Consider the following 24,533-nt stretch of genomic DNA (forward strand, 5'->3'; position numbering starts at 1 on the left):
GGTTTTCATTTTTTTCCCCCTTGTGCAATCTTAACTGGCATTTCCTGATTTGAATACTTAGTCCCGCAAGACAACTTTCATCAAGACTTTTTAAAATTCAATATAAACATTATTACAGAAGAAAGGCACACATCACAACATTGATTATAGGCAGACTCCTCATTACCTTAGATATTTCATACTGTAGCCAACAAATGGCCAGGTTAGATCTTTCCTTTCCTGTAAATATCTGGGACAGAACATGGAAGACATTCTGTATGAACTCCTCTCCTTCTTTATAGTGGCCTATCTGATGTCTGCCTCGTGACATCGTATCCATATGACCAATACTGTTGAATCCAGAAAGTTGAAAATCAACAGAAGTCAGTGGTTTATCATCATAAAGCACATTGTCAAAGATGTTATTTTCATCCATGGCAATATAGAGACTGGAAGGAAAGAGTTTACTTGTACATGGAACTCCCAGGAATTGCAAAAAAGAGTACAATAGTTGACGTTGAAGCTTTGGATTAGAAAGACGGATTAAAGATGGTCCAAGATCATCAAATAACACCTAAAAAATCCAAATTAAAACAAATTCCATTAATTTATGCAATCAAAAGCAGTAAAACTGTAATTTATGTAATTAAAGCACCTTCTCAAATCAACAGCATTTAGAATTACCATTAAATAGTATCAACATGTCATTCAAATTAAAAATGGACAAGTCAAAGAAGCAATCTGTTTTTCCAGTCAGACTGTAAATTTGCTATCAAGAGATTTCTCTGCCTGTGAACAACAAAGAACTCCACAGAAAACTTACTAGACGAAGGTCTGGAAGACTTTATTCATAAGCCTTTTAACACATTCAAATTTGAAAATCAATGTCTGACTTGACCTACTTCCCAAGGAATAAAAAATATCCAATGATCTGACTTGAGGGCAATGAAACTTTTGTTTACTTAATGCACGTTTTTTCTTAAACACATATTTCTCCACACAGATGACAGGAATCACTGAACAGCAAAGACAGACTATTTTGCATGCAGACTTTCCAAAGTTTACCATGAGCTTCCCATGGTTTTCAGAAGTCTCAGCACAAAACCTCAGGCAAATTTTGAATTTCAAAGAAAAAAAAATCTTTTTTCCAAACAAAGGAAAAGTATTATTCTTCTAAAATATCCACAAACATGGCAATGAATTCAAATTAAAGGCTAACTAGTCTTATCATCTCCCCTTGTTCTATTATATCACAGTCACCTGTCTTTCTGGATCTTCACAATCTTCTTCAGTTTCCTTTTTGGCTTTGTCTGGCCTCCAAGGTAACCAATGCCTTGCCTCCCGGGAATATTCAACATCCAACCAAATATGCCACTTGGGAAGAGTTTTATCTTTTATTTCTTGATCTTCATCTAGGTCTTCCTCATCCTCATCATCTAAAATCAAATCAATATATACACACACAAAATTATTAAAGAAAAAATATCCCACCAAATCCAAAGATCAGGCATGACATACACTTTAACTACTTTAACAATCGAAATAAATAGTGTTAATAAAAACCACACAAAACATAGCTGACATTTTCCACATCACAGTTTTGGGTTTTGACACCAACTCTGTAATAGGAAGGTAGGAAGCTCCCAAACTTCTAGAAGCTGTGAATCAATGTCAGCACTCAAACTTTTTCACAGAGGAGAAAACACTGACAGGCTGTGGAGCACTTTTATCAACGGCAACTTGCAAGCAACAGCCAAGAGTCAGTCATACTTTTGTGCGATTTACATTCTTCACTTCATACCTGAGCATAAAATTTCAAGTATGCTCTATCAATACTAGTATGCATAAAACATTTTGAGAAAACCACTGAACACAAAAAATGATACTTTAATACTAAACACTGCAAAACAAGTTCGGCCATGTTGCTTTTAACAAGTGGTATTTTCAACATTTTAATTAATGTGCAGTTGAAACAACCCACGTAGTTACACACACACACACTCTAAATGACGTGCTTAACCACATCCCACTTTTATGATAACTTTCTGGACTATTGGAAACAATTACCATATTTTTCCTCTGACAGCAATATATTAATTCTGTGTAGAAACTGATGAGCACCTATAGGCAAAGGGAAAGATTGTAGAGATGTTTCTTTTTTATTGCTGAGGAAAAAAAATTGCCCTCAAAACTCGATGGTTGTCTGCATTATAAAAAAATCAAGCTATTTCTACACCACCTCCAAATTCTTGATCCTGACATCTGCCATTAACTAGGTGAAACACTCCCAATCTCAGTTCTTCTTAAATTTCAGGTAGAACAAACAGGTGGTTGCAAGATTTTTACTCTCTCTATATTTTTGTGATCAATAGTATCCCCTTTAGTCAGCAACTCTATGAAAAAAGACAGCATTTCCACAATCTAATCAAAGTTTGAAGCAACCTGACAGCTTATAATGAGCACACTCAATTGAAAATTGCACCTGGACTTCAGGGGTTGACACATATTGGGAAACCACTGGAGCTGCCCAAGACTGGCAGTGGTCCTCTTCTCTATACTGAGTCTTCTCAATTTGTGAACAAAATGCTTAGAGCCATCAAAAATAAAACTGCTGAACTCAGTTAGGGGGCCAAGAAAATTCCATCCTAATCCAAGGACAAGGGAGGCACATAATAATCTTTCAGTTCCTTTGTTTACTAAAAGCAGACCCAAACTTGCTTCATCAGAGGTGCTACGGCAGGAGTAGCAAAAGCAAAGACTGCTCATCTTTGGTGAGACATATTCCAGCCTCCTGCTTCCCTGCAAGCTATATCTGCTTGATAAACAGTCCTCGACATAAAAAGAAGTACTGTAGACCACAAGACAAGGGGAAGCTAAGCAGCAGGGAGTGTTTTCTGCATCCCTGCTCATCCAGAAGCACTCCAGCCAAGTGAAGACACAATTCCTTAATTTTCTGCATCACAAAGAGAAAGGAAATGTTTTACTCCTATTTTAGCTATACCTTTGCTTGAGAAACTGAAGCCTGATTCTAGAAATAGAACCATAAATCTAGGTATCCTTGAAGCAACTGTCATCTAACAATATAATCCCACCTCACCTTAATAATATGGTGAAAGGGTCTTAAGGGAAGAAGCTTCCTTTCACTTTTGGTGGGAGTGACTCTCTGCCAAGTACTCACACCTCTGGCTTTTTCAACACGAAGTGGAGGATATGCCTTCCTCTCCTCTAATTCTCATTGTAGGAAGGGCAACAATGTTCCATAAACAATATCATACACAGAACATTCAACACCTGCTATTCCCTGTGAAGTATGATATCGGTAAATATCTTGACATCAGTAAATATTTTTTAAAACTTGTATGCAAAACCATGACAAGAATCAGATTATATCATTCTAATAAAAATGTTTAGAAGAACACAGACACGCAACTACACATATTGAGACACACATACCAGGCTTAAGAACAACCCAGCCACCCTTTTCTTGTTGGTGCATCCATGCTTTCCAGCCTCTTGCTCCTTTTTCTCCAATTCGTGGTTCTCCACTATCCCAAAAGGGTTCAAAGAATTCCACCTATTGTTTTTGACAGGACCAACCAAAACAAAACATATAGAAAAATAATTTTTGCTGCTGTACAGACATTATCTCCATCAACTTAGGTTTCTCAGACCCTACAAGCATGCATCTGGTTATTATTTCTGTATCTGAAGACTTTGTTAGATACTGCTTAAGATTCAGCAGGCACAACTGAATACTTCAGTTACGGCTGTGGCACATAAGGACTGTCATCAGCTCTTCTCACGAAAATAAAGATTGTTTTAAAAGGTAACAGGCTTTAAAGAAAGCAAAATACTTTTGTGCCTACAGTCCTTTATAGATCTTTCAAGGATAAAGATCCAAAGTCCCTAAGGTGTGGCTTTCAGAACCCAAAACTCCCACCCTCCCTAACTGCTATGGGACCATGAAGAATTTGGCTAATGGAATGATAACTCAATCACACACCTACAGTCAAATCAAAATATTACACATTAATATGACTAGACTAAAGACAAGAGGAAAAAGATCCTTAAGGACTTCAATCTTTCAGGTTTAAGGATGTCCAGAAAGGTCAGGGCACTTTCCAGTGAATCAGAAGTTCAAAGTTCTAGTCCAAGTGACTTTGTCACTGCCAGTATGCAATCAGTCATCTCTAGATTCATCAATTCCTCCTCTGCTTTGTGTATCCTAAGCTCTAATGACAATCTCTCACCTATTAATTGCTTCTGCTGTTTACCAACCCTTGGCTTGGACATTGGGATGTGACTGTTAATACAAATATTAACAATAAAATTTACTCCAAGAAAAACCAAGCATTAACACGTGAGAAAATTCCAGGCTTACAGCAAACTGCAAAATATAATTCTGCTCCTTGTGGATTTATTCTTTGCTGCAAGTGAGAAAGTGAACTGTGAAAACAGTACAGAAACAAGCAATTCCAGACTGAGTCATAACACTTCTGCAACATAGCAGAATGTGTGATCAGCTGTAAATCTGGCATTTTCCTATTTTCAAGAACTGCATTTTCCAACCTAAACATGGTCCTTTTGAATCAAGGTTCCTTTTCATCCTGCTCTAAGATTTTTTAAATACTACAGATAATCATGCAGTTTTTCAAATGACTGGGACTGTAGCTACATGTATCGGTGCAACTACTCCATGATAGCTATGACTGAACTCTGAATTTTAGCTCTTTAAGAAGACTCCACTATTTTTTAACCTGTAAGATTGCTCCATTTGTGGGTAACAGTATTAATCAAGAGAGAAGAACTGGAGTCTGAGTTTCTGGGAAGATTGTGAGGTAGTGCAGCAAATTTAATTTTTATCCTCTACAGCAGCCCAGCTGCCTAAATGGTGGCCTCTCTACCACTCATTAGAAAGGAAACAGTTCCTAACAGTTCAGTGGGATGATGCTACTGGCATTAAATTCCTTATTATAAGTGGGGTGCATGTGCAGCATCCTCCTGAACAAATTAAGAGAAAAAGTGATTTAGTACTTCAACATTTACCATTATAAGCTGAACAGAATCTCATGGGTCAAATAAAAGGCACCTGAAAGCACCAAAGTGTTCCTAACGTAGCCATCAAATTAATGGAAATAGGTAACAGAATCTAAACAACTTTGGCAAAAACTGTCTGAACTGAAAGATTTTATGTCCTAGCAGCTCTCTCCATCACCAATAACAAAACAACAGCATTTTGGGGGAAAAGAAGCAGGGCAAGTGCTAGCTAGACACAGACAACAGTCAGCTAGCTCCATTTTTTCCATTTTTAATTATTAAAAAAGATATGAAACAACTGGTTATCACACTTCTATTATATACAGTAAAAGTAGCCATTTGGCCTGTAGTTCCAGAGGACCCACAATAATTTTTTCAATGCAAACATCACATTGAAGAACCTCTAAGTAAGCTGTTATCCAAAATATTTCCCTATGGCCTTAAAAAGTCATCAACATTTTTCTGGTACAGCATTTTCTGTAATACATAAAGACACACACCCATTTAAATGGAAATTGCTACCTGTCCCCTTGTTGGTAGATCTTTTACACTGTCAGGTTTAAAAAAGGTGAAGTCAATCAGAGCCTGAAACAAAGACACTGCTTTCTCAGAATGGCCAGCCTGTCTCAGAAAGTGGCATTGCTGAATAAATATAGCTGTAAAGACAAGAAGATAAAATTTTAGAATTTCATATTTTGTTGCAAAGTATTTTATTACAGCCCACAAATACAAAAATACATACACGACATGCTGCAGAACACAATTGTTTTGGTACAGTATAAAAGTCCAAACCATGGAGGGTAACCAGCATTAAAGCATGTCAAAATGGTCACAGTTTAATGAACTTTAAGACTGCTCAATTAAAATGTGCTGAAGAGATGACTTTTTATTCATGCCAGCCATGCACTGTCATTACTGGTGGAAAGTTAGACACAATGCTCTGCACTTCACTGTATCCAACATCTGTCAGTGTGTCATAACCCTCTTTGAAGATGCTGGGCATTATCACAGTGCACACGGGAGGTGATAACAAGAAAAATCCTTTTTGCCTCTGTTTTGCATGAGATATTTACAATGATAATATGCTGGCAATAGATCATTTTCATTCCAATTGTCATTCCCTTTTTCTGTATGTGAGACCTGAATTAAGAGAAGTCCAGTCTTCTGGTCAAAATATTACTGCTTAAAAGTAGGGAAAAGCCCTATCCCTCACTCTCCAAGAAATTGTCTAACCACTGCCATATCCCTACTGCACACTGAACTTTATTCTCAGTTTCAGAAGGGAAGCAAAGTCCCAGTGCTCCTCTCCATACTTTGCAACGTCTTTAAACACCTCCATGATGAGGCAGCTCAAGGACATTTCAGTGATACTCAATCACTCCAAATGACACTCTAGTCTTAACACAATAGAAGCCGTTTAAATCGCTTTAAATCATAATCGACTTCCAAAAACCCCAAGCCCATAAACACTTACACAAATCACTGACAGCTTGCAAAACAGTAAAATAGTTCTTTAAATACTACTGTTCCTTCATGAAACACACTATCTTTGGAGGGTTTTAAACAATTCAAATATTAGGCATCTAGATACACACACGTAACAACATATGCTAGCAGAAACTGCTCTAAAGCATCATCTTATGTTTAAGACATGGGAAATTGTTTACTCCTTTTATCGGAATTTAGACATGTATCAGACACATAAAAACCTGAATTCAGCTACAATATACACACTGGGCATTTAATCAATTATTTTGCTGCAAAGTCAACGATTATTCCTACTAGTAAAGACTCTGAGATTTCTGAAGGTATTTAAACAATGAAAACAATTATTACATTTGTGATACAGTCTTCCCAAGTATTTTAATTTTGGCACTGTGTCAAACTGATACTGAAAAAAATTGTCCTTTCCTACTCTCCCAGCTTCAGAGATGAACTTTGATTGAAATACTCTGAATGTAGAAAATGCCTCATAAGGATTTGCTGCCAAACTGCTGCCAAAAATAAATTACAGTGTAAATTTTTCTGCATTAAAAAAGGTATTTGATGAAACGCAAAGACCAGCATTTTCTTTGTGGCAAAACCTGAAAACAGCATGAATACATACTTAATTCAGTCCATGATGATAAGACAGTTCTGCAGCTGACCTAGAAGATAAGGATGTTTCTCCCCAACCAGGAGGTATAATTTGAAAAACAGAACTGTTTACACAGCAAAAATTAAGAATACTTGTATTAATCTGCTTTATATTAACAGCTCCTAGTAAATTTAAAGTATTATAAATTGTTATCTCAAAATTTATGTAAAGCCTGATCTACCATTTTAAATTCAGCTTTACCTTTTTAAAATTTTTTCAATACTTTAAAAAAACACCTACCTATTTCCAAGCAGACAGTACTCCATACTGAACTGAACACTAGATGGCACAGTCTCCCAATATTTAAAATTAGAGCTCTTACACTTTGTCCTTAGGAAAGGGCAAAGGTTGAAGACATAAGCCTAATGTACACCTACAGTGCTACTCACCTCATAATTAGTTTGTGAAATATTCTGTATATTTATCTTAATGAACAATTTGGTAACCTTCCTAATAAGAACACTATCAATTAAAACTCAACCCAAGAATTACATAGTTGAGTCACTAATAAAGAAATCTCAAATCAAGAAGTCTCCCAGTGAAATTTCTCTAATCCTATAATTTGAATTCTGAAGAGGAAAAATAAAATACTTGAGAGTGTTCATAAACAAATCACTATAGGCTTAAGACAGAACAACAAGAAGTTACTTGTGATTCCGTTCCACTCATGAATTTGAGTTCATTTTCATTTTTAGCTATCTATGTATATAGCCAGCAAAAACGTATTTAGAAAAACATCAATCTAATATTAGTTACCTTGCTAAAGGAACTCTATTAAAAAAAATTCTCATAGCAGCTGACAAACTGCTTCATGAGTTTGTATTTCATGAGTCACATACGTTCAAATAGGTGCAGGAAAACAAAATGAAAGAAAAACCTTCTTGTTTCCAAGACTAGATTCTGAATAAAACCTTTATCCTGAGAATCATTCATTTTGGTTAGTGTACAAAGTGACTGAAATATTGGAAATCAGAGACAGAAGAAGCAATTAGAAGCTATCAGGCTGTACAATATCCACTGGCCAGTAGAGCATTTTTCCTTTGCAGCACTTTTTCCAGAGCTTGATCCAAGATGAATCAGCCAAAAACCGTATGAGATCTGAACACCTGAAACCAATTTTGTAACCCAGCATCTCTATCTGTAAGTCCAGACTGGATATTGCATAACATCATTGCTCCAACAGGAATTACAGGACTGGATAAAAACAAGAGGTTTCCTGGACTATGATGCACATGAAAAAAACCTGACTCCTCCATAATAGTCTCTTAGATTGAAAACTAATTTCAAAATAAAAAAAACCAAGTCAAAAATACTCATGGTGACACTAATCTTTTCCCCTCCTCAATGTATTCACAGATCAAAAATCGCAATGACATGCCAAGGTAGAGAAGTAAAATTGAAACGGATAGGTTAAGTCATTTAGCTCCAAATAAATTTAAAGACCATGCCAGAACTGAGCATGAACTCATTTCTTCCCTGAATCCACTCCAGCATCCTAACTATCTGACTTATTTTCCTTCCAGGGATAATTATATAATAAATTATAAAGTGGTATATGTATGCATAGAAGAAATACAAAAGGCAGGATCACATGGTATTACAGCTTAGAATTCTCCATCTACAGACTGGGATTCTCAACAAAATTTCACATCAGACTTGTAATGTTCCTTCCCTTTTCTGGATTAAAGTAATCAGTTGTAAAACTTCCAAACAAGAGATAATTATTTTTTTCACAAGTCTCGCTTTTATAAAAGAACATCTCCTGGCTGTTGGCTGTGATTCTCCAGTCTTGACACTGTACTATAAACCAATCAGCACATTAGACTTTAATGGATGTTGTATCATAAACTGTCCTGGGGAAGAGAAGGATCTGCCATATCCATATTTGGTTGGAATATCTGCTTTAATTCTCAGCTAAGAAGCCAGGATGCCAGGCATTTTGAAGAGAAGAAAAACTTCATGCAATACATAGGCAAATCTGTTTTTAACACAGTTAGCTCCTATGAAGACCAATCTGACCATAACATGTAGAAAGAACCTTACCCAGCATAGCTTCTTCAGTGCCAGGCAGCAGAGGATGGGATACCATGCTGCCATCCTGTACAGCTGCCAGTGTTGTCAAACATTTTCCATAGAGACTGTTGATCTTTGAAACAGAAAAGGTAGTGAACTGACTTTGACAGAACAGAAGGTATTTCTTCCACATCTCTGGATTATTGGGATGTAAAAAAATTAGCTTCTGCCATTCTTTGATCACAGCTGGTGGTTCCCAGAATTCTGTGCAAAGCTTCAGCCTGGCAAGTTTCAGATCAACATTACTTGGATTGCTTTCAATTGCCCTCTCTAAAATGGCCAGTTTCTTTTCCAAGATTAACTTGAGTGATTTTCTCCTTAATTCCTGCTCCCCCTTACTGGCATAAGGGCTAGGTCCTCTCATTAATTCATCCTACAATAAAAAGAAACGTCATTACGACCTTAAGAAGAATGATCACTACAATCACAAGAATGCTGACATTTGTGAAGATGAGTTAACAGTTCATTCTTCACCAAGAAAAGATATACAGTTCTAAACAAATGGAATTACAATATAATGTTCATGTATTTATTACTTACAATAAGCAACAAGGTCCATTAGAATACATACCTGAAAGGAAATAAATTCCATCCAAGCATTAATATCTCTTGGGTTTTCTCTAACTTTCTTGTTATATTCTTCCACTTTTGTCATTAGAATGGAGTTCATGTTTATCCCAGGCTCTTGAATTGTTTGTTGCGTATTTACAGACTCATTGTCTGCACTCTTGCACCCTTTTCCTTGTAGCCACACTGTGGTTGATGGGTCATAAATCCCAAGAGGATTTACTTCTGTTTTGTCAGAAGAATCATCAGTTTCCACTTGGGAAACTGGTATAAAAGCAGGTGGATCAGATGGAGAATTTTTATTACAAACAAGAATCCCATCTGTGTTCAGCATCTTCACATTGTTCTTTGTAAAGTAGCGCTCAGGTCGACTCTGTGCTTGTTTCCTTTTTGATGCAGAACTGTCCCAAGTTATGCACTGCTTCTTTGCGTCTATGCCAAGACAGGACTCTCCTTTCCTTTTATACCTTAAAATGAAAAAAACAATTAAACATCTTCTAAAATACACCTTAGAAAAGATACATCCTTTTTGAAAGAAATACTTTCATTCAAATTAACCCAAATAATGTATGCATAGACCTATAAAAGTTTAGGAACTTGGTAAATTTCTGCTTATTTAAGACTTCAACTTATAAATTCCTTCGCTGTCATCACACTTTTACTCTCACACAAAGCTTCCTCTGAATTCAACAATATATGTTATACTCAAGCAGAAGAAACCCTTTTTCTTTTACATTGTTTTAAGCCATGTAGACAAACCCAGAGGAAGAACAACAGACATTATTTACGGTTACTTAGATTAGATTATTTTAAACTGAAAATGAGACCCCAGTTGTTTAGTCCAGTAATTTCCTTCTGCATCCCTAAGCCTCTGTCCATTTTATATGCCAAAAGTGGAGAGGGGTGTGAAGAGAAAAAGAAAGGCCATGTTCATAAAGGCCACAATAACCCTATGGATTAAGACAGGAAAAGACCATCTTCAAATATTACCAAGAATGTAATTTCAGTGGCAGATATAGTGACATGCAACACTAAAATAATACTTTTCATCTCAGAAAACAGCTGACAATCCAAAGGTGATAGAAAATTGAAGAAAACATGCCAGCACATATTTCTGGCTCATCATCCCACTTGCTCTCATCACTGCTCTCATCCCCACCACCCAGCATCCCCGAGTCCTTCTTGGCAGGGCTGCTCGGATCTGTTCGCCCCCAGCCTGTGTTGATGCATGGGGTTGCCCTGACCCAGGTGCAGCACCTTGCCATGGTCAAATCTCATGAGGTTCTTGCCCAGGTCCCTCTGGATATCACCCTGTCCTTCAGGAGCGTTAACTGCACTACTCAGCTTAGTGTTGTGAAACTTACTGAGTGTGCACTTGATCCTGCTGTCCATGTCATTGATGAAGAACACATTAGACAGCAGTACAGATCCCCTAGGGATATCACCACTGACACTGGTTCAACAACCAAGTCAAATTTTGAAATAAGCTACTCAGTAATCTTTTCTCATCTTCTATGTAAAAAGTTGCAGACAGACTCAAGTGACTCTGTGATAGTTCGGATTCAGAGAACAACATTCCATACCTTGCTATGTCCCCACGATACAAGGATTTGTAGGCCCAGTTTGCAGGGTCTGGTTTCTTGTCTATCCGGAAGGTGTCTGCTCTGGGGGCCTGGATATCATCAAGCCAAATAGAGTGACTGCTGGTAACACCTGATGCTTTCTTACCTAGACTGCAGACAAGGAGGAGGAGGAGGATATTCTAAGCATTTGTGCACGTATTCAGTATTCACATAACCCAAGAAACATTAAATTTCTGTAGTTCACAATAATTTAACTTACTCAAAGTCATTGTACATGATCCACTCTTGCAAAGTCAGTCCCACACGTTGAAAAAAACAATTAGAAATACACTAATAGTACCATCAAATCAAAACACTGAAAGTCCTTGCACTTCCAAAAACTGAATTTATGATTATGAAAGGTAATAACCAGATTTAACCAATCAATTTAATCAATACCTTGGCACACTATAATCCAAAAGCCACATATTGCTACTTTCAAAATTTACTCTTGTCTTGGTAAGATGGTACAATCAAGAAAAATAAGATAATCTGTAAGAGGATTGACTAGCTGTAATTATACCCATGCATTTGATAAAACAATGTGTATCAAAGTGGTTTATGGATTACAGTCATACAAATGAACTTAAGTGGGAATTGCCACCTCCTTCTGAACTCTAGATAACTGTGAATTTCCAATCTGAATTCATGGTACATTTATGTGAGTTTTAGAGTCCTGAAAAGTTTTCTAAAATTTCACAACACTTTTCACATTCTGAGCAATTTTGTGGCTCAGGTTTCAAAACCAGTCTTTGAAAATTCAGTATTCTCTCAGCATCAACAATTTCTGGAAAGTAGTAAAAAAGACACCATGAATGAACTTCAACACTTTTATCTGGGCAAAGCATTGGCTGTCTGGCCCAACCTGGCAAACAGCTTACGAACCACACCCAGGCACCCTTCCAGCACGGACGAGTGATGGGACTGAGCAGAATGGGTTCAGCACCCAAGTAATTTTTACTGTCCTTCCTCACAGTCAAGGAAGCCTTAGCCACCACAAGCCAATAAAAGTTCTCATAAAGGAGGAGCCACATCGGGCTAGAGGTATCAGACAACATCCACAGCACCTCAGCCACTCTTTCACAGGGAAACAACCTGCGCTTTCAGCTCCTGATGAATCCCCTTTGAGAAAAGTAGTAAACTGGGGGAAATTCAAAGACTACCCAGATTGCACCAATTGTAGCAACAATTTCTTAATGTCACCAAACCCTCACTCTAGACAGGAGTAGCTGCAGTGTGGTGAATTAGAGCTGCTGATGCCACAGAAAACACAGGAACCAGGGAATCAGAGAGAGGCAAAATGGCTGCTCAAACTAGCAAACATGGTGAGAACCAGGAGAAGGTGACTCAGTGCCAACTGGACAGAGCCACCCTGAAATGCTAAAAACCCAGCAGTCTGAGGAAAGCACAGCTAGGTATGCCAAACCTGGATACTTGCTGCATTCACAGAACCTCTTTTGCTGCATGATAGTCAATACATGCCTATTTTCTTGTTCCTTAAAAAATGACAGCTCCACTAATTACACAGTACTTTAGAGCTCCTGGAATTAACAAAGAAGATGTAACAAAACAATTTCAATTGTTCAAATACTCATATAAAATATTACAAACAGAAAGTATGAAGCAAAATATATGGATATAAAAGAAGTATTATATCATTAAAATTTTTTTCTTAAATAAAATTTTAAAAATCTTACATAAAATTTTGTCATAAAATAAAAAAGGAAATGTTGACTCTGTGAGGAGGAAGTTACAAGGCAAACCCAGCCACATATTAAGATTTTTGCAGTAATTAAGAATGTTTAATGCAATCAGTCTCCAAAGCCTCACAAAAGATCTGTGAAAGGAAACAAGATGCTTACGAAAATGGAACATAAGCCTCTACATGACTTTAGAAATTTATTTCATTACCACCATACCACGCTTTGCTCTGTACAACAGCTCTTCACTGAATATTTTAGTTACAGTTTTTTGATATGATTAAACAAGTAGTTCTAAATCTAGAATCACCTAGCTTTGAATGCATGTTTAGTCACACAAAGCTTAGAAAAAGATGATCAACCAATGGTAAGAATGTTAGTTGAAGAGACAAGCACAAGAACAATGAATTTACAACTTGCATAGTGTTAATATTTACATACTTTGCTGCTGCCTCCTTTTCACTACTTTTGCCACTTCCTTTGTCCTTGATGTATTTAGTGTCCACCTCGGATTCGCTGCTACTAGAATCCCCTTTGGTTTTCTTTTTTGTCTTCTTATTGTGGTGGTGCCTTTTCTTTTTCTTTTTCCTTTTCTTACTTGTTTGTTTCAGACTCTCATCTGTATCACTCTCCTCTGACAACTCAGATCTTGAAGAAGTCCTGCTTGGAAAAAAAGTATATACATTTATATATACCTATACAGCTAAGCAGTAAAGCTGTTATGGAATATCACTGTAAGAAAGTTCAGAACATCTTATTCCTTACCTTTATTCTCCCCATATTTTTTTTGAGAAAGTAGCAGTAATGTATACAGTAAAACTGACATAAATCTGCACTAAATCACAACTATATTTTTCAGCTGCTGAAATTACTGACAGCCAGTTTTAATGCTTTAATTGTCAAGGCATTCTGATGTGTGATCTGTAAAAATAGCCACCTGTTAACATTGCCAAACTGAAGAAGATGACCGAGATGATAAAATTTCGTAACTTTGCCAAACAACTTAGGTCATGTTAAAAGACTGAGAAATCTTTCACTGTGACCTGCAAAAGAAAAAAGTCTGGATTTTTTCCCTGTTTTTTATTACTTTTATATAAGAAATATCAAAACCACACTTTTAAAATCACTTCCAGATTAAAAAAATCAAATCTAACAACCAAGAAACATTTTTTGATGACTACTGAACTAATGTTATTATATAATACAGTACAATGTAATAAATAACACTATGTACAACAGACAACTGAGTTATTGAGAGATCACACAAAGGACACATAGTTTTGGCAAAACACATGTATATTACTGTACATACCACAAAAACTCCCACACTCAATAATCAAATGAATAATGGAAGTCTTCTCTAACCCTTAATTAAAGCACAAGCTCTTTTAAAACTTTTTTTTTCTGCAGTCTTTCAATGTAAAAAAGGAGCGACAACTCTCATTATTCCTAATACATCAATAAAAGAAAATACTGTATTTCAGAAATAAGGCATGTCAAGCAACAGCCCTGACACAATTTTTTTAGGGACACTAAAGAAAAAGAAACCAAAGAAGAACCATTAGCAGATCTTTAAAACAAACATGCACATTTCTGCAAACCAAACAAAGCAAACCCTCTCAAAACCACCAACCAGGTTGGAGAATTAATTTTTATTGAACTGAGATGAAACCAACTAGTTCTTATTAAATCAAGTACCCAAGTAATAGGCATAACAACCCCCAAACATTTTTCTGCACGCTATTTTTTGACAAAGTCCTTTTCAAAGATAAAATTAATATGGTGGGTTTATTATGTCATTCTGTCTCATGGTAACTTGCAAAATCCTTAGCTTTATGACATTAAAGTCCTAAAAAGATTTGAAGAAACATAGAATATATGACTGATAAACAAAACACTGATTGCATTTCAAACACATGATGCCTGTAAATGCAAGACTAAGTATGGAAAAAGATGTGCTGAGGTATGCTTGGTATTCTAAAGATATTCTCTATCATGACCACCAACCATCGTCATAGACAAGGGAGCTTGTATGCCATTAAAAGAGACTAAGGTTTTGAACTTGGCAACTGCAACCTGACTGCATTCACTATAGAGGGCTAGTTACAGTGTAGGTAAGCCAAGTGTAGCACCCAGTCTGGTGAACATATTAAAACCAGTTCTTCTGCAAACGTGGCTCCTTAGAGCTCATTTCTGCAAAAGAATATAATCACCCACTTCAGATGACCATGTTCTACAGCCACACTCAACTTGATACATGTAATATTTCATTAGTTCACATCAGCAACTGTTTTTCAAAAAGTAAAAAACTCAACTGTGAAATGGCTGATTTCTCTGGTTTCCACAGAGAAATCATAAAGATGATACTTAATCTTTACATTATTTCAAGGGTCACTTTAGACATTCAAAAACTAATGAAGAGTAATGATTGCTCAGTTCCCTCTCCATTCCAAAATAACAATCATTTAAATGCAGCTCTGAGAAAAAGAAAATAGGAATGTAATTGCATACATACAATTTCTCATTATTTTAAGTTAAAAGACATGGAAGCATTATTCATTCTTTTACACATGACTCAGTTCAGGCATTTTTAAATACTGAATAATAGAATGAAAAGCAGCTTTTAACTTCTGAATTTGGTCTCACATAACAAAAGATAAGAAGGACAAAAGAAAGGCTATTTCAAAAGACCTTGAAGTACACTCTACCTTATTAATGGCGATTTCTCAGGAATGAGATTGGCAACTTCTGTAGTGCGCTGGTGCAGTAATAGTGCATCTTCTGCAGAGAAGCTTGGGTTACTAAGCCAGTCTAACTCTGTAGGTAAAAAAAAGTGTGAAATCAATACAAATTAGCTTGCTGTGCTTTTTAAAGTTGGGGGCTTAATCTAGTCAGCAGACAGTTAAATTCACAGTAAATGTCACTAAGTCATGTGCAATAACTGAGCATATTGGAAAGCACACAATGAAATTTCCATTTAGCTCAAACTGAAAGCAGATTCCATGTTTAATACACAGCTCTATACATAAAAAAGCATCTATCCAACATTCATTTTTATTATTTAAAAGTTCTAACTTTATAGACTGTATAAATTTGTTATAAAAGATAATCTACTGTATCATAATATATTTACTACTATATATCGATTATACATTATTTCTGTATACCGTATAGAATAGAAATATTTACATATTTTAAAAATTAAATGAAAAAATTACAGAAAAGCATAATTAAACAAAAGGTATAGTTAATGAATGCGATAAAGCTTATACAAACTAACAAAAGTGTACTTTACTGACTGTGTGGAAAATATTCTTAACACAGTTTTATTGATAGGCACATCCATTACTGATGAGAGTACTCAAGTGTTTTATACATGGCCAAAACATGGCACTGGATTCTCAGTTCTCTAACCACTGAAATATCATCAGACCTTTCAACAGTGTGAAAGAAAGCCATTTGATGCTAATTTGGATACACTAGTCACCATTAAGCATTCTGCATCTAAGTCACCAGATAAGATCAGACATGGACAGAAAGTGGAAGGGAAACTTTTTGTCACAATTTTACTGATATTACAAGTTTGATGATGATTTTCACAGGGTTTTCATATCTAGAATTCCTTTAAGCATGTGAAATTTCTTAGCTATTAAACAACAAAAGTTATTTTGCACAAATACAGAACTTAACAGCAGTCCCTCCAGTGCCACAGTGACAGAGATAACATGAGGAACAAATTTGGTCTCCCTGCCTCTTCTCCATGCTCTTTACAACTGCTTTTGCCTCAGTGTTCTTCCTGTCACACTCTTGTCTTTGTGCTCTTGACTACACTGACCTCTACTCCTTAAACAGCAAGAACTCATTGTCAGTCAAGCCATATACCTCTCCTGCTTTTAAAGTATTTTTTTTCAGAAACAGAATTTTGGTATGAAAAGCTTTCTTCTGTCTCATGTCCCTGAGCTGTCATCCACAAAAGGATTTAAAGCAGAGTAGGCTGCAAAACAGTTTGTTAACCTAGGTTAAACACATCAAGAAATACAAAAATTAAAGCAAAGCTATAGTTTGTGATTCCCAGGAGTCCACCCCCATTATGAAAGGCCCCATGAGGAGTGATCACCTCTCGGGCTCTTGAGCTTCCATTTCTGCACATGGGAGAATCCACAATTCATGGCACTGTCAGTACCAAAACACACTCCCCATGACCAGCCCAACCAAAATGCTGCAGAACACCACCATGCACCATTTCCCAGCCCGTTCCTGTAGCTTGGTTCTACCTGAGCAGGTAAGATCAAACTGCATCTTTAATGCCTTGAAGAATCACTGTGAGAATCAAGCCCTGTGGCACAGTCAATACACCTCTGTGGCTACAGCAGGGAAGTTCAGAATTCTCCAAGTACAGTATCTTCTGAAGAATTTAACCAAACTGACCTAATACTCAGAAAGAAATGAGCAATTTTTGCCATTATGCAACATGCAAGTTCAAACCACTCGTAAATAATCTCAGGTGTTCAGTTAGCTGGATGCAAGCATTTCAAACATCACAATGCATTCCAAACTTTAAAACACTATCTCTTCACTGGTTAGGCTTTTTTCTTGTGAATGTCTATGAAGTTTATAATTTTTACAGAGCAGATATAAAAGACCTATTTTTCAATAATATGCATGTACTTGTTACATGTTTATGAACACAACGGTAGCAGCAATCCAATGATTTGGATTTATACCTTCTCAAGCAAAAACAAAAATAAGAATTTACAGTGCATGTCTACAGAGACAATTTTTAAGAGTTACATGAAGTCTTTTGTTGCCTCTCAGGATCCTGAAAATCTGCTTGCAGCAAAATTCACTGCATTGTCAGACCTACAGCATAGTTCAGACTGCAAATAATGCTTACTAATGTCAGCAGGGTTACTTATCACCACTGCTCTCTTCATGGCTACAGATAAATTCACTATTTATCTTCCACCAAACGCTAATTAAGCTTGACAACATAATCATATTGAAGCATATAGAAAATTGCAGCCCTCCAGAGGCTGCTGCAAAACTCAGCAATCGAGCAGCATAGGAAGCATAAGCACTGCTTCGGTTTCAGACAGCACTTCCACTTTAGAAATGGTTTAGGAAAGTTCTTAAAAGTATGAGACAGAGCGGTTGGCTGCATGAAACATGACCAACATATACACATTATTACTTCCACTTTTACAGTAAAGCTATGAAGCAGTCCTAAATGTCTGCTAAAACCATCTTAGTTTTACATAACATTAAAATCAAAATACTCTGGCATCTCTGTATTATGATGCACTTTGGCTTCACATCAGATCTGAGCAAAGAACCATCCATCAGAGAGACAGATGCCTGTCAAGTTCTCAAGTTCTCACAAGCTGAATGTGTGAAATTTGATATACACCACCATAAATGTGGTTGAGTTAATATTTAATTTTTACAACTCACATTAGAATGTCGTTGTCAACAACAAAGTACAATATTTATTAAAACATAAAGCAAACAAATTATGTTCCAGGTTTGTCAATAATTTTCACGCAAAAAGCTTCCAAAATTTAAGTCATAAGCAGAGCTGACAGGTGGAAATCTGGATATCTGGATCCAAAAGTCAGTCTTACACCTTTTTTTCTGTATAATCTGATCTTCCAGACAGGTGGCCTAAAGCGACACAAGCTACCATAACAAACTTAAAGGCTAAATTCCTAAAGTTTTAAAATATAACCAAAGAAAAATTACCAGAGAATTTTACTGTATCTCTGCCTGACAGAGCAGGTCCTCTATTCCTACAAACTATAGTTTGGGATCTTATTATGTCCACTGCTCCCTACACCAAATGCCATTACAAGAAAGGATCCTGAATACAGCTAGAGCATCTCTGTACTGGCAGGGTGAGTGTCATGCCATCGGGGTAATGCAGAACAGGCTAGAACAAGAAGCTAATGCACCATACCGACTGGACCAAACACACAAGAGATGTAGCCTAGGTAAATGGTTCTTTGGTTTCCCTTTGCTGTGGTGTCTAGGGAATGGGAAGATTTAAGGGTAGTCGAACTTGGCAAGCAAAAGGAAAGGTTAGTTCAAATCCTGTTCAGTAGAATTAATAAACTTAGTACCTACTTCACCGCTTGGCATTACACCAGAAACCGTTATTTACTTTAATATTATTATTTACTTTATTTAAAGTATTACTCGCTAGACATCAACTACAACAGTCAATGTGATACAATGAATCATAATCTCACTTGTAACCTTCCAAAAAAAGCCCTTTCCAACTATGATTCGGCTTAATAGGCAAGGAATTAAAAAACACTTTTCAAGATATCCAAAGCTAGTGGGGAAAAAAGAAAAATAATAAAAAAAAAGAAAATAACAAAAACAACGCCAAACCAAAAGCCCCCGTGCCGCGCTCCGCAGCCTCCGGGGGCGATGGGCCCGGGCCCGGCGGCAGCACCGCCCCCGCCGCCGCTACACGGCGGGGCGAAACACGGCCGGAGCGGGGCCGGCGGCGTGAGCCGAGGGCCGCTGGAGAGCTGCTAAGGGAAATACAGTTCCTCCAGGACTTTACCTCTCGTGGAGCCCTCGGAGCTGCCGGCGGGGGGCTCCCCGGGCTGCGCGGCCCCGGCGAAGGCCGGGAACAGCGCCATGTCTCGGCCGCCGCCGCCCCCAGCCCGAGCTCCGGCGGCAAGATGGCGGCGCGGCGCCGAGCGCGCTGGGACCGGTAGTTCTTCCGCCCGGCTCCAAGATGGCCGCCGGGGGAAGGCAGGCTCGGCGTCGGGGCCGCTGCTGGCGGGCGGGCGGCCTTCTGTGGGCCTCCGCGGATCGTGCGCCCTCCGCCGCCGCACTGCGGGACTGGAGCAGGGAACTGTCTACGGGAAAAGGCGGGAGGCAGTTTCCAGAGCCAGCCCGTCCTTCCCACCGCCCTCATCCCTCATGAAGCTCTCCGGGACGGGAGGCCCGAGCGATGTCTCCGGAGGCTGGAACGCTCGGCTGTGTGTGTAAAAGATGGTGCTGGGAGAGGCCCGGCGGCGTTTCTGTGGGTAATCGGTGCAGGCCTGGAGAGCCGCTGCCCTGGCCGCCTGTGTCAGCGCCCTCAGCGAGGGCGCGGGAGCGAACAACCTCCTGCAGCCGGGCCTCCTGAGCGGGGAGCCGCCCCGCGCGCCTGATAGCATCCATGAGCCTGCCCTCCACAAAGGAACTGGAAAAATAATTTTTTATGCTTTTCACTTTGTGCTTTCTTGGACAGGATGTTCCGCTTCTTAATTATGTATTGTCTGAAACAGTATTTCCTTTTTTTCCTCTAGCCAATGCTTGATTCTTGTATTGTGAGGAAAAAATAAGCACCCTATTCACTTTTTCTGCAAAATTTTATACCCTATTAATATACTTCAGTATTCTTCTTCGACTGAAACGTTTGCCTATTTGCTTTGTATGCTAAAGCCACTTCATAATAGTCTCCTTATTGAATTTATTTAGTTCTTCTAATTCTTACTAATAGTATTGAATGACCAGAATTTAATGTAATGATTAATGTGTACAGTGAGTTTAGGGATTATATGGAATTATGATGACTGGTTGGTTTTGTGCTCCTTTTCCAATGCCCTCTGATCATTCTGTTTGACTTTTGTCTTCTCCTGAGCTACAGTATCTGTCAAGAGACCATTTGTGATTGGCAAAAGATAACAGGTAACTACTGTGTGTAGATGATAGGATTCGCTTCCCTATACACACTGCTTCACATCTAAAAACTGATTTTTTGGTAATTTTATAATTCATCTTTTAAAAACTTCAGTGGCCTTTCTCAGTCAGATTTCCAGTTGATTGCTGTGAATACCTTTGCACCATCTGCTCACTTTGTCAACTCTACAGTCACTGCATTTGCCCTTTTTTAGATGTTGATGACTTCATCCTTTAGAAAACTCTAAAACTAATTCTTAATGCTTGTTTCCTACCTTAAGTTTATAATCAGTTCATAAAATGCTAGTCATCACTGGGAGATCAGTATGAAGGTACAGAGAGAAGAGAATTCAGAGCAAAGCGGTGACCATGGACACTGATAGTCTGGAAGTCACCAAATGAGTGGGGCCTGATTGCACACTTGGAAAGTTTGGCTTTAAGTGTACACTCACCTGCTGATGTGGAGCCAAGTTTTTGTTCAGATATGTTATCAGCTATGAAGTTTTGTAATAAAGCATTAGAATGTAGAAAATGTAGATATAGAAATATGTATCCACCTGGAACTCATACAGAAGATAGGGAAGACATCTAAAAGAAGCATATTATCAATTTTGAAGAGAGAATTAAAAAATAATTACCTTGCATCGTGCACTTTGTAGCCTTTATCCTGAGAACAGAAAACGTATGTGATTTTGCAACCTGCAGTTGTCTTTCTGTCTGCCTGGCATAATTTCTCCAGGTAGTTTTAGAACTCATGATCAGTATCAACCAAATTTAAAAGAGGGTTACAGGTTATTACATTACTGCAAATCAAATGAGAACAGATTAGAACTCAGAGCAGGATTGTGAGTGGGAGCAAAACTCCAATATGCATGCAGTTCACACTGGGAGACTGACCTATTAAGAAGGCTGAGCCAGAACTCTTCTGTTAATGGAAATATTTCTTATAATCATATTTAGATAGTCCCTGAAATCTGTAAATGTGTTTATTCTGCATACTTCAGCAACAGGAAAACTACCACCTATCTGCAGAAGAATAATTATTTCCTTCTTCTCTTATGAGTGAGACTCAAAGCCCTTTCAAGCTTTTGATGTCCTAGTGCAAGATAAACTAAATAGATTTAATGAAAAAGCATTCAGTTTATTTGCTGAATGTAATTTTTCACATTGTCTCTGAGCTGCTCACCATGATGGTAGCTAATGGTTTCTCAACAAAGAGAATACAGAAAATGTGCTTTTTGAGAGTAAAGCAAATGGCCAAAGAGAGTTTATAAGAATCCTAAGCGATGATTTTTGCCGTGTCCCTGAAAATTAAACCAAATTATGGCTAAAGGATGAAAAGGATACATTAAGAAAGTGTTATTGTTGCCATGCATCTGTTACTGTGACAAAGAAAAACCCCAACCAACCAAACATTTAACACTACCACAAAATTGAAAGCCGTTGTCTTCCATTATCACAAATGAAGTTAAACTTGTGTCAATGTTGCTTTTGGATTGTTGCCCTAGTAGTTACTATTTAACATTAGGAGAAGTTGGCTCTGTAGTGAAATCTCCAGCGTTGACATTTCATTGTATTATTGAGTGAGCAGTGCCCATGCTGATGAAATTATCCTAATAAAAGCAAACCATCAAGCCTTTTACATTAGAGACAAAACCACAGAAGCCGCATATTTAGCAACAAATTTCAATTACTAATGTTCTCTTCTGTTTTAACTATCTGTTATATTACTTGTACAATAAGTATTCTAGGTGATGATATTGTATAATACTGCTATTACATTTAATGTATTTTCTCCTCAAAGGACCTATTTTGCAGGTCAGTATGTTTGTGCTTCCTAGAGTATTTTATACAGAGATTTTGAAAACTACATTATAAAAATGCAATTCTACTGCCTTCTTACAATGTAATAAACAATACCTGAATAAAATCTTAGCAGTTTAAATTATTAATAAAATAGGGCTATAAAATTACATGGAAAAGGTGCAAACATTTTTCCTTCAACAGATAAAATTAAACAGAAAGTAAACATATACAAGTCGATGGATGCATTATTGCTAATATTTTCACAAAGGCTGTCAGCCTGGTTTTCTAATGCTTTAATAAATCTGGTGGTTTATTTACTGATCCAAGTCCTATCTGTAAAATCTTCACTTATGAAAAACTTGCTGGGCTATAAAATGCTTGCTGGGTAGATCAGTTATTGCAGGTATATTTGTGATGGACATATGTAATAAAGATAACTGGTTCAGTTCAGATATGCATTCTGATGCTACATTTCAAAAACTTAAAGGAGTTCACTTGACTTGATTTTTTTCAGGCTGCATGATAGTGCTGGCCTTGAACTTCAAATTGAAGCCATGGTCAGACTGATCCTGTAGGCAAGTTTGAAATGTGTGTATATACAAAACAGAAACAGCAACAAAATTAATATGAAAAATCTGGATCAAAGCCATATTCTAGACAAGTCTGTGAGGTGTTTAGACATAAACCTTAGACTTGTAAAGTACTTGAAGTTTTGCTATGTATTCATGTATGTATGTGTGAATATAAGTCTGTATTTCTATATTTATTCCAAAAAAAGCAGGGTCTCAATATTGTTCCCAGTACATTTACTGTGAATAAAGCACAGTAGGAGAGGAAGGAGGCATTTTGCAGACATAAGCACAGCATTTTGTTTGCTAGAATGGCCCACCAGCATTTTATACAAGCCTTCTCAGGTTGAAGACTAGAGAATTTTAAGAAATCCAGAATTATTAAAACTTCCTGTACATATCCAGACCCGTACAATTTCATCCAGTTTCTTTTCATAGAGAAAAGTGGTGGGGGATTTTAATTCTTAAAAAAGTACAAACCAAATCAACCAACCAAAGAAAAAAAAACCACCCAACAGCCGCCTTTATTTTTAGCCTATTTTTATATTTTGAACCCTGTAGTTCTTCCACCTTTCTTTTTAAAATACCACAGGAATAGATCTTCCCTAAGAAAAATGCACTTGACACACTTCTTTTATTCTCAAATCAAAACAAATGTTACATGCCGTTTTGTCAGAATACATTCAACTTACTGGATAATTTTTAGGTGACTTTGTGGATTCATTGTGCAGCCACAGGTGAAGCTTCCAGTTACTGTAATGAGGTGGGTTTTTTGGTGCCTTGGGATCATAAGATCAGATGTTAATTTGGAGGAGGAGTCATATCCCTAATTAACCTTTCAAAATGCAGCCTATGAAACAGCATGCTTAAACAGTTAGTATTTTAAAAATAAAAAAGCTATACCGACAGTCAGGATTTTCCATTTCCTACTGAATTTAGCAATTCTGCATTTTCCCTGGATTTAATGATTTCTTATGTAAAATCCATGTTAATTTCTCATTAGGCTTTTCCCCAAAATAAAGTTGATCTTGCCATTTATCCCTAGTCTCTAACCTTTTGTAGACATATGTCTGGAAGGGATGGTCTGAGCCACTGGGTTCAGCCTTGTCTGCAGAAAACCTCACCACACAGGTGTGTTCATATATTCAATTTTCAAATTTGTTGGGCTTTTCTACCCACAGCTCCTGTAGAGAGACAGGTCCAGAACCATGATGTTCCAATGCTTAGAAACATCCTGACTTCCTCCTTAATTAAATTTATGTTTATATCCATCTGTTTCTGGGCCAGCAATTTCCTATGGCTTAAAATAGTTCTCTGTTTCATGAGGGTGCTAACCTGGATCTAATCTATGCACAGACAGCAATCA

The 24,533-nt window shown here is 37.4% G+C and overlaps 1 protein-coding gene across 1 annotated transcript in view; it reads right to left on the reverse strand.

Annotated features, from left to right (window-relative positions):
* Nucleotides 1-22,906, reverse strand: part of NRDE2 (NRDE-2, necessary for RNA interference, domain containing) — a 30,226-nt gene extending 7,320 nt beyond the window's left edge. Inside the window, exons 1-10 of the mRNA XM_038138640.1 lie at nt 19,684-22,906; nt 15,824-15,932; nt 13,557-13,775; nt 11,377-11,526; nt 9,798-10,260; nt 9,197-9,599; nt 5,539-5,672; nt 3,433-3,553; nt 1,240-1,415; nt 167-553 (exon numbers count right to left, since the gene is read on the reverse strand). Of these exons, the coding sequence (XP_037994568.1) occupies nt 167-553; nt 1,240-1,415; nt 3,433-3,553; nt 5,539-5,672; nt 9,197-9,599; nt 9,798-10,260; nt 11,377-11,526; nt 13,557-13,775; nt 15,824-15,932; nt 19,684-19,762 (2,241 nt within the window). The 5' untranslated portion in view covers nt 19,763-22,906. The remainder of the gene's footprint in view (nt 1-166; nt 554-1,239; nt 1,416-3,432; nt 3,554-5,538; nt 5,673-9,196; nt 9,600-9,797; nt 10,261-11,376; nt 11,527-13,556; nt 13,776-15,823; nt 15,933-19,683) is intronic.
* Between the last annotated feature and the right edge of the window lie 1,627 nt (nt 22,907-24,533).

The sequence above is a fragment of the Motacilla alba genome, chromosome 5 (assembly GCF_015832195.1).
Source record: "Motacilla alba alba isolate MOTALB_02 chromosome 5, Motacilla_alba_V1.0_pri, whole genome shotgun sequence".
Classification (NCBI taxonomy): domain Eukaryota; kingdom Metazoa; phylum Chordata; class Aves; order Passeriformes; family Motacillidae; genus Motacilla; species Motacilla alba.